General features: G+C 44.2%; 1 protein-coding gene across 2 annotated transcripts in view; it reads right to left on the bottom strand.

The window, feature by feature from the left end:
- Positions 1–1,727: 1,727 nt before the first annotated feature.
- Positions 1,728–15,481, bottom strand: part of tmem121ab (transmembrane protein 121Ab) — a 44,446-nt gene continuing 30,692 nt past the window's right edge. Inside the window, exons 2-3 of one of the 2 annotated variants that reach the window (XR_004613306.1) lie at positions 2,587–4,800; positions 1,728–2,491 (exon numbers count right to left, since the gene is read on the bottom strand). Coding sequence is in view for 1 of the 2 variants with exons in the window: in XM_034580325.1 (XP_034436216.1) it covers positions 2,959–3,903 (945 nt within the window). In the remaining variant the exon portion in view is untranslated. Of the gene's footprint in view, positions 4,801–15,481 lie in introns of both variants that reach the window. The other variant, XM_034580325.1, reaches the window with a different exon arrangement.

Raw genomic sequence — 15,481 nt, 5'->3', positions numbered from 1 at the left:
GTCTTGTGAAAGATGGCAGAATATATGGGAGTATTCTTTGTTCTGCTCCTTTCCATTAAAAGATGTGAGATTTTTTGTCTCCATTTCAATTGTTTTGTTTGTTCGAGGAATAAAATAAACTTATATATATAATTGATTAAAAAACAAACCTTGATTTATTCATTTATCAAATATGTCCTTCAATCCATCTCTCTCGTCTCTGTAGTATCTTCTGTCAGTTTTGACTGCTGAGTTTCCAGTAACAGCAATGTATTAATAAATAAATAAAACTCATATTAAATATGTATAACGTGCCATATGAAAGACTGCGGTTAGCCCCCAGTTCTGAAGTTCTTTGCAGTTACAGAGCTCGGCGAAGAATTCCACAATAGTAAATTGTAGGAAAACCTTTCACTGTTACTGTCAGGGTTACTTAATTCTGTTAATTTCATGTTGGTTATTAGGAGTTGGTGGTGGAGAGCTACGCTGAGACAGGAGCTGCACTGAAAACAGACAACACAATGAACCTGGACCTCGAGAGATACGCCTGAGAAATATTTAATAATCCACCAGAAAGAACAATCAATATGTTTCTACAGAGGAGAATCCGAGAGAAGAGACTGGCAGCTTGTACAGAATCTGTGAGTCCCAAACTCATCCTGGTGCTCGGTTCAGAGATCGGTTGTTTGATGAGGTTGAAGAGTAAAATATATATATATATAGTTTGAAGGCTTCTCTGAATGCGGCCGACGAAGGATGTGTTTTTGTCTGTAGCTTTGTTGCTAGGCGACGGCTGTAAAGGCGGGAGGTGCGGCCGCTGAATTAAGACAAAGCTATAGAGTCATCCTCCTACTGTCTAGAAATTAAGTTTAAAAGTCCCAGATATGAATGCTGCCATCTTGCGCAGAAGCAGTCAGGGGATGGTCCTCAGGTCCTGCAGAGAAACGGACGTATCTCTTTTCTTACGTAAAGGAAACATAAATGAGCCATAACATGGAGGAGGCAGAATTTGTGAGCTATACTGCAGCCAGCCACCAGGGGGCAATCAAGACACTTTGGCTTCACATATTTGTTACAGTCCGGTGAATGTGATTTGGTTCTGGTGGTTCAAATAGTAAAACCTCTGTAAGACACTACTTCCAGATGCATGAATGAAATGAGTACAAGACCTCAGAATGAAAAAAATGTCCCATGTTCTGCTCATTAAAAGTAAAGGGAAAGTGTCTCGTCTTTTTATCACTATGCAGCTGACAATTATCGGAAGTGGGGCCGTTCAGGGTCTGACTGTGTCAGGATCAGCAGTAAACCTTTAGTTAACCTCCGGAAAGTGAGGCCACTTCTCCCGTCCGACCTCTTCATCCCTGCAACAAACACTCGGGTCAGTTAATAAAATTCTCTGTGGGGAACGTGAACCAGTCACCTGCTGTAAAAGTTCTGTTTAATAACCGATGCTGGACTGATGCTGCAGAGAAGATTAGTGTGAACCAAACAAAAAATAAAAACTCGTCGGAAGGTGATAATGAGAACTGGGTAACGTAAAGGAGAAAAACAATTTGAGAAAAGCTGCATACATTGTTATCACATTTTAAAGATACATCTTTCGCTGGCTTCCTGCAAATGCAGCCTGAGGGGTGGGAAATTAATGCCGGAGTCCAGGAGGAGGCAGCTCAGCCTAAATATTAATGCGCTGTGTGGATTCCTCCATGCGAAACATAATGGAAATGACTTCGCTGTCATGTAGTTGTGGCTTTGGAAGCAGAACAAGAGCACTTAATACTTAGAAAATACAATTGAGTTTAATCATTATCAACAATGTGGAAAAAGAAATCATGCTGTCATCACTATTCTTATATTATCTTTTATTAAAACATCATTGACCTCCAACAAGTAAAGAATGTACATAATAATAATAATTATAATAATGATAATAATAATAATAAACTGAATAACATCAGAATAAAGTATTTTCTGTTTCTCTTTTTCTCTTTTTGTCGATTCACTGGATCTCTGCATTCTCTGACTTCAAGGCTTGAGCTAGTTTTAGAGGAATGTATAGTACAGGAATCAAAAATTATCTCTCCCCCATCATCTTGGTTGTTTTTTTTCATCTTCTGACATCACAAACATATTTTGTCTCATTTGCAAGTCATCGCTCACATCAACCGCTCGTGAAATCTTCCAGAGGGTTTGGAAATAGCACAAACCTCCAGTGGCAAACGCACAAACTCTCTCAGGCTCACGTACAGTCAAACAAACGGTAAAACGCACGCCTGAATGGCTGCGGTGGACGTGTACGGCGCCGAGCTCCAGTGCTTTAATCAGACCTTTGGCCATAAAGCATCACACCGACCGAGGCAGCGGCTTCATTCTCAGCAGAACCAAACGCGAGAGGGGAAAAGCATTCGTCTGCCACCAGCCTCGCTCTAGCACAGCTCACATAGCCCCTCTTCACTGACTCTCTCTGCTCCTCCTCTCCATCAGTGCTTCACGCTGAGTGCTACGTCCTTTGGTGCTGGAATTCAAAGGAAATGCCACAGATGCACCATCGGAGGGGGAAGAAAAAAAAGTGACCTTTAAAGAAAAAAAAACAAAAAACAAGATACTCACCGAGGGGGAACCAACCGTCCATTTTACACAATGTAATGTCACCAGGCTGCGCACTGTGGAGATTGTCTTTTGATAAAGTCTGAACTTTTTAAAACATGTGAAACAATTAAAAACACAGTAACACGATAAAAACCTTAGATTTTTTTTTTTTTCAAAGTCTGCCCTCAGAGTCAAGTGTAGGTTTACAGTATGTTCTGACAGGCAGGTGATGCTGAAAATCTCTATTATGGTTTTCACAGCAGTTCAAGTGGGCTTGACAAGAGCAGAATATCATCCTGTCATGCAGCTGATTTCTTTATCTACCTCTGCTCCGGGAGCTTTTCAGAAACAAAAGCAGTCGGTCTCTATTGGTGCCGTGTCCGGCGCTGGCGGTCATGTGTCAATGACGTCCTGCGCTGGCGAAGGTTCATGTGGCAAACTGGTGGTGTTGGGCAGCGGCTGCGTGTGGCTGACGGAGTTCTGCTGCATCTCTAGCGCCATGGCGTTCTGCGGGTGGGGGAACTCCTTCACCTGTCTGCGGTACTCCAGGAAGGTCGACGCCTTGGTTGCGATGGCCACCACGTTCTTGCCGACAAAGATGGTGGACACGCGGCTGTCCTGAAACAACACCATGTTCACGCCCCGTATGAGGATGGTGACCACGTTTATGGTGACCAGGCTCAGGACCGGGTACAGCATCATCTTCTGGGGCGACATGTGTTCCCCCTGCATGCTGATTTCACTGAGCGACACGCAGGGCAGGATGAGCAGCAGGATGTAGCAGTAGAAGAACATCAGGCCCTCGGCCCAGATGGGTAAGCCCGTCCGCTGAGGCTCCCACAGGTTCGCTTGGATATCCAGCAGGTCGAGCAGGTCCAGAGCCACCCAGAACAGGCGGCTCCTCATGTCCTCCTTCTTTCTAAAAGTCCTCACATATTCCATACTATCCAGAGCCACGAGAACGAGGTATAAACCTGGCACACACACAGATAACAACAGCGTCAGAGCCTTCCGTGCCACGGTCTCTAGACTCTTCCTGTCAGCTTTGCAATTCTGGAAGACAAAGTAGAGTTTGATCTCCAGGACAAAGATGTAGAGAAACCACAGGATCATGGCGTATCCTCGCCGGGCGGTGCGCACCTCGGCACCGACCCACACCGCCACATATCGCAGCACGATGAGGAAGCATACGTCCCCTACCAGCACTATAATGCACACACCGATCTTTCTGGGACCCTGGTTCTGCTCCACCAAGTAGGCGTCCATGAAGGCCATGCTGGTCATGATGACGATGGTGGTCAGGCACACGTGGCGTTTGTCTGGGGGCGGTAACACCATGGCGAGGTCACCGGCTGGCTCTTACTCTGTCTACAGCTTTCAAAGGAAAAAAGAAAAAGTCCGGAGGGTAAACGCAGCACTGTGCCCCTTCCAAACCCTTTATAGTCGAAGAAAAAAAGGAATTTAAGGTGGTCTGACAGCTCTGGCGTGCACAGGTGCAAACATCAACCTACTGTGTGTTTGTATTAAAATAATATAAGTCACTGCAACTAATAGTCCATTCAGGGGGGGGGGGGGGTTGGAGGTTATTTCAGCTTAAAAGCAGAGCCGTGTGTGGAGTCAGCAGAGAGTTGCTGGCTGCTGATTGCTCTCAGACCATGGGAAAACGGGAACATCACCTCGTTACTCAGCGCACTTCCATTGATCCAGCCCTGCCCCTGAGCAGCAGCTACACCGAGGGCTCTACAGCTGACATACCATGACTGATAGTAATCCACACGTAGTCAAATGGAGAATACTCTGAGTGAGCTCCGGCTAATGGACATGTGATGGGATTGCGGGACACTGTGCTGCGGTGGGGAAATGTTTATGGAGGTGTTTATTTTTGTATGAGACTGTGGAGGAAGTAACAGCGCGACATGAGACTATATCCGTGCGTACGCCTGTGCCGCTGCTCTGCATGTGCGAGGAATTCCTCTTTGGATACTCCTGTGGAAGGTGGTGCAGTGTGTGTGGCTCCTTGCGGCCGTGCAGCGTGTGCGAGGGGAAACAGAGGAGAGGGAGGAGAGGAGTCTGCAGTGGCCAGAGGCCTCCAGCCGCCATAAATCACAGAGACAGCAGGTCAACGGCCCATGAGGCCTGGCGTCCGACGACGGCTTCCCCGGGGGGAGGCTCTTACACCGGGCTGAAGATCCATTCTCTGTAACTCTTCTTGCCACGTGCCAGCTCCTCCTCAGCCTAGAGGAAGGAGAAATAAAGAGAGGGGGAGGAGAAGGAGAAAGAAACCTGTCAGCACTACTGGGCCATATAACATAGATTTCATTGCCAACAGCCCTCCACATATGAGAAGCCAAGTAATGTGTCAGCTTGGCTCAAACATGGCCTATTTTAGTATAGATAGGACAGAACACAGTGCATGTTACAGTATAACTGCTTCAGGATGTCATTACCTCTCTTGTATATTGTCTCGAGACATCTGGATGCATGACTCAATATGCCCTGATCATTGTATTATTACATTCAGCATATTGGGGTAATACCCACTAGTTTTCATTTTGGGCGTTAAATTAATCGCGGATTTATTACAAGAAACAGTAGAACCCAATTTTATAGTCTCGTATAGGAGCTGAGTCGTTGGCAGCTCATTTTCTTTTTCTCCGCATTACTCGGCACAACATTTTCTTGTAAAAGCCAGGGTAAATGGGAAAAACGATGGCGGAGTTCACTTCCTGCATATATTTTGAGCCAGTTTGGTCCAAACTGCAACAAGGAAATATGCAATAGATTTAGTTTAAATTATATGAGGCTGCTTAGGTTTTATTGTGGTGCATCTGTCGGCTTGTTATCAATTTGATAATAATATCATTATTAAAATGAACATCCCTCGTTGTTCAAACATCGTCTGAGGCAAAGACCACAAGCAATCCTGCAGGTCACTACTCTTTCTTCTTCTACGAGAGTCGTCAAACAGTAGATTGATAATTATATTCAGCTCAAACTCCATTTCCAGCCTCCGATTACAGTCTGTTTTTGCTAAACGACGTTTCAAGGTGTTTCTGTTTTGACCCCTTTAGTAATCTGCCTGACGTGTGCGTTGAGGCGTGTGACAGGCGGGGTGGGGGGGGGGGGGGGGGGGGGGGGGGGGGGGGGGTGGGGGCTGCTCCCATCAACAGTCTGACGTTTACATCACATCCTTAAAAAAACAAAACGAAACTGTACAGATGCTGAGTGCTTTACTCGCCAGCAGGAGCCCACCTCGTGCACCGGCCTCATCCATAAATAACACAGCATGTCTAAATAGCGTGGATAAAAAAAAGAGTGAAAGAAGAAGTGAAATGTGTTGATTGAGCAGAAACGTCTCCCTGGGTTTAAGTTTGGATTAAAAGGGGAACTTGAATTTATCTGTCGTTCTCCCCCCTGTCACTGGATCCTTCAGGCAGAACAGGAATAAATTACATTAGTGTTTCTGTCAGCTGAGGTAAACTCCAGGTCCAGATACGACTGTATTATTTAGAGAGCACAGCCAACGCTCCTCTAGACAAAGCTGTTGGGTTCAGGTGAATGACCAGAGAACTGTCATGCAGGTATCCCGAAAATAACGTTTATTTGAGTCAATGTCATGACGACCCAGACAGAATCCAATAACATGCACTTGTTCAAACCTCTCGGGTTTCCACAGCGAATCAGGTAGTTTTCAAAATATCTCAATAAGATTGAAATCTAACAAGTAAACACGGCCATGCTACATGTTCTATACTTAAACACAACGATACTTCGAGCTAACAATGACAATGCTAACTATAGACTGGATATAAAGATGGAAGATGCTACTTCACTTCCCCCCAGTATCCAGAAATGAAGTAAAAATATTCCTGATATTAACATCTTGCCCATTTGGAGCCAGAGTCTGTTCTGTAGCAACAAGTCCCGTCAAATACACATGCTCGACCAATCAAGAGTCAGTCTCTGCTGTCAATAATGACGTATTTTTTGCAACATGAACAGGAACATGAATATGTGTCACACATCATTGCATATAAAACCACAACAGGTTTCATCTTCTGGGAAATATGTCAGACGTTAAGCCACCTTGCTAGCATGGCTACAAATTTAATATAGATGTGAAATGTATCTATCGAAAAAGATTAGGCTACTAATGACTTAATCGATGGTTAATTAACATTTAACGTTTATAAATCTGTTACAATTAAGCGAGTAATTGCAAAAATAAACAATATGTTGTTGATGAATGGATCGATTGTGAGCAGGTCTTTTCTAGTGGTCAAACAGTGTAACCAGTTTTCACCATCTAGTCACCCAGACGTTGTTCTCACTAATGTCTTTTTCTCAAACTCTTAATGAATGAAATGAAGGTTGTCTAATTAGATAGTGTTACACAGGTTGGAACAACATTAACAAAACGTGAGATGTCAACAACAACAGCACTTTTAGTCTGAAGTCTGAAGGCCATTTACTCAACATATTAGTCAAACAATTGCAAACCTTTTAGTGATATTGATTGACTTCGTTTTAAAAGCCAATCCAGGAATGTGTTGCAAAATTATTCCATCACTCTGCCTACTGTTGTGAGTCAAAGTCACTCTCATTTTGACCAACTGGGTTCTTCATATGGCAAATTTAAGTAAGTAATAAATAAACATGAGTTGTTGGTTGTTTTTTTTCAGGTGCGCTGTGTGAAATCAACAGAGCAAAATGGGCTTTTGAGCAGTTTTTTTTAATGAGACCCAAAAGCTCGTGGACAGGTTATTTTTCATCAGAGAAAGTCCAACCTCCGAGAACATGAACTGTGTGTACTCCCTGAAAGGATGGAAGGGAAAAACTACATGTAATAGCTTCTTTCAGGACTTTCAGTGGATATATTGTTCGCTGTCTTTGCAACATGCACGTTTGATGAGGGGGGGAATAAAAAACAAAACATGTTACATCAAATAACATCTCGAATCAAAGGCTGTTGATTGAAGCCCAGTTAACGACGAGCGAACCACCACAACCAGTCTCATTTGTAACCCGAGCATGGATTTAAATGTTTAAAACCCATTATGTAGAACGGGGCCTAAGTAAGACATTAAATTCATAAAATGGTGATTAAATGACTGATTAGCAGAAAGCTATGGATCATTAATGTGCTGTAAGGACGACTGCTCTCATGTATACGGTACATCATGTCTTCATTTAAACACCATTAATTATCAGAAAAGACTTGGAGATTGTTTCCGTAGTAAGCGGATTATCGCCGACGTGATAACGCACAAGTGCTAAATTGGACCTCCAGGAGTTATGACTTCTGCCGTGAAACACGGATCTTGAGGCATGATTAGATACTACATGGGTACCACATGAAACAGGAAGCTGATGAACGTTGACAGTAATGGACGATTATTAATCCTCGCTGTCATATACAATAGAAAAGTGCCTTTGTCTGTGTGAAACGATGACACGCGGCTCTGTTTAGCATATTGTCTTCATCACTTACAATATATGACTGGAGGCTACAGATTAGGACATGGCTGCGCCGCCGAATTGGGGGTAAAAAAAGACGTCAAAGAAATGCTGGTTGATATGTAATTTGACAGCTGTGACGACCATCATCTCACATCGGTGCCTGGCTGTTCTCCTGCAAGAGCACAGGGCCTCTGTGTACAGCTGCCTGTACGTTTCAGCTGTGCTTATATGCTTCAATTACAGCGTATTAATTATAGTGTACTATAAATAGGCAACACGGAGGGCTGTGAACTGGCAGCACAACATTTCTTCACAGAGGGAGGCTATTACTGTGTCTGTGGCCCAGGCCATTATCTCTCTGAATAGCCAGAGCTTCCTTGTCGGGCACTTGTATTAACACTTAGCCTCCCTGTCTGGCTGCAGGCTTCCATACGGATCACAGCGTGGACAAAGAAAGTGGCATCGATGCATCTTTTTTTTTTGTTAGTTTGCAAGTTGTACCAAAGAACACAGTGCAGAATGTCTGTTTGGGCCAAAGAACAAACCAGTCTGTACAAGAGACATTCTGATACCAACACCAGCATCAGAAATGACTCCAATACTGCCAATACAGCCTGGTTGGTGTGTACGTAAATCTATGTATCGATCCAATACCAACTCTTTAAAGTATATTAGTTTAACCCAGATAAAACTGCACTCTCTACCAGAAATGTCTTCTTTTTCACTGCTCCAAAACAACAGTTGTGCTGTATTGCTACTGGCAAGTACGTTGTTAGAGTGGTTTTCGGGTAGTGTATCGTTAGCCAGAGCTGCTAAAATGTCAGCAAATGAAAGTCGCTGGAAGGTCCAACATGTAAAATGGCGACGTGCACCGTATGCAAGACTTTGGTTTCAAGGCAAAACTGTAGAAATCTCATGAAACATTTGATAAACCATCAAATGCAAGAGCACGGGGGGGGCTCAACAAGCCGAAGAGGAAAAAAGGACAAACTACAGCAAACTTTGGAAACGGCGTTCAAACGTCGCTATAAACTTGACAAAGACGGTCCCTGAGCAAGACAGGTAACAGGCAAACCTGTCAAGTTCGTTGTTGTGTATTCCCAGACCTATTTATCTTCTTTTTCAGTTTTGTCTCACACAAGCGGAAAACACAAATACAGAACAACAAAACAAAAGCAAAAAGTTGCGTTGTAGCTTTTGCATTCACGATTTCCATTAACGTCTCAGAACCGTAGTTATGACTGTCAGAGTGGATAATGAAAGGAGTTCTATGGCATTCGTTCTTTGTATGCGTTCCTTATTCAGTGGGTCTAACCTGAGCAAGGCTGAATAACAATGATAGCAATCATCACCTCTATACAATAATTGAATTTTGTTAAATGCACTGGTACCGGATCCGTACTCTGTATCGTCCAGGAATCAGTATCAGGAAGCGAACATTTTTATCAGACCATCTCTAGTCAATGCCACTGGAAAAACGTTTTTTTTTCTTTTGCACAGGATCCTTCCAGTCGACTGTGTGAAGGGGATAAAAAAAAAATCTAATCAAAAGCTGATAAGTTGTTTAAGCACAGCCGCGTGGTGGTGCTGCTTTTGAACACGCACAAACTGTTTATTACCTGTGTTCCTCGCGAGATTGATGTTTGTCTTTTTTGACATAACCTCTCCGTTTAGGAATAGTTAAGTCTTTCAAGCTCCGAGAAGCTTTTTCTTTTAACACTGCGGTGTCCTGACAGCTGATGCACCTCGTGAGGGCTGAGCTATCGCTTGTTTACAGCAGCAAAAATCATTTCATCCTTCGCCTGTGGATGATGTGCTCCGTTACCTGTGGGCTTCAAAGGAGACTGAGATGTTTATGCTTTGCCGGAGCCGAATTGTTATGCATTAAATGAATTGTATTACATCAAACTCTCCCGACTGTGCTTTCTTCCTATGCGCTCCGCTCTCCTTCCTCCCACCTCGACACTCCAAGGATGATCAAATGTTTACGTCAATGTCAGCAACACTGCTGCGGGACAGTGAAGGTCTTCCGAGCGGGGCCGTTTTGTCCGATATTTATGTCAGGTTGTCTTCATTAGGGCCAGAATGAGGCCCATATGTGGTCTTGGATGCCGGCCATCTCCATCATCTCAGCAGGTGTTCTGCGCCGTCCTTTGTGTTACAGTCAGCGCTTGGCTAGTTTTGGGAGCGGTGGCAGATTGCTTTGAATTTGCCCAATGCGCAGAGAAGAGCTCAGCACAGCTCAGCTGAACAAAGCCTTGCACACACACACACACACACAAACTGAACACACACGTTCGAAATGAGCACATACACACGTGCACTCGCATGGCCGTGCACGTATGGAAGCTCTTACGCACACACGCCCACATTTTCCCCTGCCTGAAAGGTTGCTGACAGGATCGCAGTCTGAGGGTCACGTCTTTATCCCGTCTCTCTCAGCCTGATAACATTCTCTAACCGCACATTGAACACATACTCCCTCATCTGATTATAACACAGGACGCCACTATATCCCCAAATCCCTGCATACATGTTAAGACCTGTCTCATGTTCCCCGCTGGGGCCAATAACCAAGAAGATGTCTGCTCGGTTCTACCAGCCGCACTGACGAATGCGCACGACATCTCTAAGGTGCTCAGTAAATTTCCTTTTTCTGAATTAAAACCACCTCAGCTTCTCTCACGGGGCTGAGCCTGGTCTGTGATGCATTACTCCAGTGTATATCTACTGTATCTAATGGATCACCGTGGTGGCGCATTGGAATTCTAAACACGTCTGTTTTACATTTTGTTTGTCATTATTTTTTCCGGCAGGTTCAGTCCTTTCTACCTAGTTTGTGCAATTCAGAGGCGCACACAATTACTCGAAACACAATACCCAGGGTTTTGTATGTTTCTTGCTCTTAGATTCCAATTTTCTTGTTTTCTTGTTATCCCTGCAGTATATGCTGGTAATTACTCATGAGCTTGCACTGGGTGTAGAATACTGAAGAGGATCTGAAACTAAGAAGGGGGCCGTGTTTTGTAGCAGTGGCTTAGCTCATTTTATCATCAATTACGTTTGATTAAGGCTCATGCTCACTCTACTTTTGCATGTCACATCGAGTGCGTGATGAGCAGCGATTGTTCATCTCAGCACATAACTGGAACCAACCCAATCTGTATTCGGGCTCTCTGTGTGTTTTTAAATAGCCGTGGGTGTTGATCAAACACAGCTGAAATCAAACATGCTGCACATGACAAAGGACGGATAGCTGCCGGGCAGGGTATGACTCATAATAGTCATTGTACAGCAGCTCAAAAAGTGCTTCCCTCCAACTTGGCCCTCAGCAGCAGAGACCGGGCTTTTCAACATGACAGACGCGTCTTTTTGTCCAAAAACTGCCAACCCTCAAACGGCCATAATGTGCACAGCGTCAATCAAAGTGTATTCTTTATTCACAAAGCTGGGGAGAGGATCAAAAGAGCCATGCCACAGTGAGTCATCATCAAAGTGAGGAGCAGCCCTCTGACATCCCACCCGGCAGTTAATCACTGGCACACGGGGCGAGGATGACTGGTCGCCCGACGTATACGAGGCATGAGACAAGACATCCCTGAGCTACCGTCCAGAAAGGACGACTTTAAAAAGCATGTTAGCCCCTTAAATGTAACTGAAAAGTTTAACCTTTTGTGAGAGCAGCTTGTAATTTCTCTTTTCCTAATGTGCAGCCTGCACAAGGCTGATATCAAAGAAGTTGAGAGAGTTACTCGTCTGCACAGAGAGTCCTGTCCCGAGAGCCCGTGCTTCTATTCCATTAAAGTCAGTGCAGACGCTCATCGAGGGTGTCTTTCATCTGCCTCTCTGAAAAAGTGTATCCTGGGGTTTAACATCCATACTCCACTATCAGTGAGCACCTGCTACAGCACTGGATTTCCACCATTTATGTTTTTATGAGACTCGAACAATGATTAGTTTGTGTAGCATTCACAATATGTCCCCTATTAAGGATTCTTTTTCCCACCCACGCCGTAACCTCTGCAGTCTGAGAAACGTCAGCCTGTTCTTTTGTCTGCGTCATACTCCAATAACTCGTCACTCAACTGGCCTCAGTCTGTCAATTTGGTGACATTTGGCTTCTGGGAAATGGTGAAGAAATTGTGAAGGAGGCATATTTGCATGTTTTTATTCTTTCAAGATTCAGGCTATCTAGCAGGCATGTTGTTGTGCAAAGTCATGTGGGGCTGCAACAATTGTTAGTATTTTGCATTCAGGGTCATTGTGATATTAAAAAAAACAAACTCTGAACTCTCAAGTTCTGATTTCCCTTTTAGCTTAGTTTCACTTTTTAGCTCTGATTTCACTTTTAGCTTTCTATATAGCTCAAGTACCGCTTGTGAGTGCCTGTGGCTCAGGAGGTATAGAGGGTCGTCCACTAACTAGAAGATCGGTCGATCGATCCCCGACTCCTCTGGTCTGCGTTGTTGAGCAAGATACTGAGCCCTGAATTTCCCCTGACAGCTGTGTTGACAGTGTATGAACAGTGTGTGATAGGAAAAAGTGCTACGTATAGAAGTGCTGTGTGATGGGATGAATGCAACTATTACTGCAAAGTGCTTTGAGTGGTCGATAAAAGACAAATAAATGCAGTAGATTTAAATCATTCCAAGGCAACAACAAAATTGAACTATGACAAAATGACAAATTAAAGTATTTACCCTCCTATTAGCTCTGTTTTGGTTGCCACCGACTCCTTAGCTCTTTAACTCCTCCACACCAGACTTTAGCTCTGTCAGTCGACTGCTTTTTGCTTGGTAGTTACCGTAATGGGTTCATCCCTGGAAGGTGTTTTGTTACAAACATCTGCTGGGAGCGGGGTCGAGTTGAGTTTTGAGAGTGAATAAAAAACATTAAAGTTGCAGGATGTCTGCGCAAAACGGATCCTATAAAAGAGAAACACCCCTCATTTCCTCAAAATTTTTTAAAACCAAATTTCGCAGATAGGAGTCAGTGAAGCATAACTACATATAAATCCCAGCTGCTTTGTCCCTGGTTGTCAGTTTTACGACTTAAACCCAAGTAATAACAATGAGGAACGACTGAATAATTACGCCTTTTCTTTTTACGTCTTGTTCTTTTAATCGCTTATGGTGAGAAAACACACCTTCATGCATAGAATGTTACTCTGTTAATTGGATTGTCCTCTCCAATTCGCTGGTTGGCCAATTAATGTTTTTAAAATGAGGGTCACAAAAGAGCCTGAGGTGGTGCAGTGATTACCAATATACTGCATCTTTAAAGACACACAAACACGTTTGTACTTCTATCTTAGTGAGGACACTCATAATGCATTCTCTAGCCCCTTACCCTAACCAGGGTTGGTGATTCTCTCTCTACCCGCATTGGTTCAGGACCCAAGTATCACTGAAGACCTTCCATTAATCTGGATATCCTCCTATACCATCTGTAGGTCATAATATAATCATCATATACATATAAAAAACACTTTAGGTGTCTTCTGTCCTCACAAAATGTCCCCACTTTGTCTAGGCTCAAAATGTTCCTCTCAAAGATATCTGTACGAGAACACACACATTCATCGTGGACATCCTAACCAAAACCTCATCTCTGACCGTACCCGTGACCAACTCAAATCTAACCTTGACCGCACCACATCTTACCCCTAACCTAAACCAGGAGCTGCCTCATCAGGACCAGGCTTAGGTCCCCCTGAGGTCTACTGGTCCTCACAAGATCAGTGTGTATGCTGGAAAAGGTCCTAAAGAGGCAACAAAAACAAGTACACACACACACACACACACACACTAAGACAAGATCTGTGGCATGAAGCGGCACCATGCTAACATGCTATTACACACTCCTCCCAGCTTTTAATTCTCCCATGCAACGATGCAGGCGTTTAACAACCGTATCGATCTGCTCACGTGATACCAGCCCTCATATTCATTCCCTAATGAGGACTTGGCCGTGTGTGTGATCACCCAGGGACAGAAGTGATTTTTATCCAGCGGTTTTACAGGGAGATCTATTTAATCTTTGTGTCAATAACAGCCCTCCCCCTTCAGCCCCTCTCCTTCCCTCTTACGCTTGTTATTTTGCCATGCTTTGCAATCCCTCCTCCTGTGTTCACTGTCGCCATTTCTAATCTGGCCGCCCCGGGGGAGGCGGCGTCAGTACCTCATTCCAGTCACGCTGCACTTCTCTTTGCTTTGCATCCCACTTGAGGGTAAAATAACTTCCCAAAGACATCGAAACCTCAGAGGTCCCATTCAATATTTATCATATCTGCATTATGTCAAAGCAGCAAATACTGGATGGAAACGGAGAAAGAGTTCTGCCGGATAGAGTTTCATCACCAAAGCTCCGAATGAATCGGAATGAAAGGCTCACTCGTCCTGCCGTTCCCCTCCGGTTTGCATATAAACATGTGTGCGCTGCCGGGCAAAAGGGCAAGACCGCTCACCTTCATGCAGCATCCTCGGAGGAAAAAGTAACAGGATAAAAGCGAGCGAAGAAATGCAGAGGGAGAAGGAAGAGAGGGATTGATGTGAAAGAGCAAGGGTTGCTTTTCCACGTGATTGGATAAAAGGCGAAAGAGATGCGATACTGGGAGGATTTTGAAGTGCGGCTAATGAGCTGGGAGTTAAAATGGATAGCTCTGCAGAGGATACAGATTAAATACTGTATTAGCAGCCCGGGATTTATGATGAGAGAGGGAAAAACAGGCAGAAAGGAGCAGAAAAGATGTCCCCTTTTACAACAAGTCATTTCATCTTCTATTCAGTCTTTAAAACCTATTTCCCATGAAGCAAGTGAAGAAATGGTGTGGGACACGTTCCCCATTTCCAAGGTGATCGCTCTTTAAGACTGAATACAAGATCATTTACGTTAAGGGATGTCTGGCAGCGAACAAGGAGCCGTGCTTTGTGTCACCTGGTATTTGACAAAACATTCAAAAACTTTGAACGCGTCTCTCGGGCCGGATGTTTGCTGAAAGCAACACCTGCTTTTTCAGGATAATTAAATATTTCACTCAGGATTAGACAGATGTTTACCGCACAACTCGCTGAGGACGGTTCCACTTCTTGGCACCGGCTTGTGCCGAGGTGCGGGGTGGGTTGGACTCTTTGCAACTGTGAGCGAAGGATTTGTGTTGCCGTACAGCTGTGATCCTTTCACCACTGGCTTTTGATGAGGCTCCTAGTGGTAATTTCTTTCAGGCCTTATTACGAGTGGTGTTGTCTACCAAGGTTTTACTGGCAGTTATTGGCTGTGTCATTTTGAACAGACCGCTGCAGCTTTTGGCAAGTTGTTGTGGATCTGCTCGGCAGTGTGCAGGGTTTGATGGGTAATTGATGTTGATGGGATAATTTGTCCGAGCCCCACAGTGAATGTGCAGGTTTCACACACCCTCCATTCTTTACAATTGGCTAGATAGTCAGCTAAGAGAACA

The sequence above is a fragment of the Hippoglossus hippoglossus genome, chromosome 24 (genome assembly GCF_009819705.1).
Source record: "Hippoglossus hippoglossus isolate fHipHip1 chromosome 24, fHipHip1.pri, whole genome shotgun sequence".
Lineage (NCBI taxonomy): Eukaryota > Metazoa > Chordata > Actinopteri > Pleuronectiformes > Pleuronectidae > Hippoglossus > Hippoglossus hippoglossus.
Note: the sequence above shows the minus strand (reverse complement) of the source record. Positions and strands in the feature narration are given on the sequence as shown.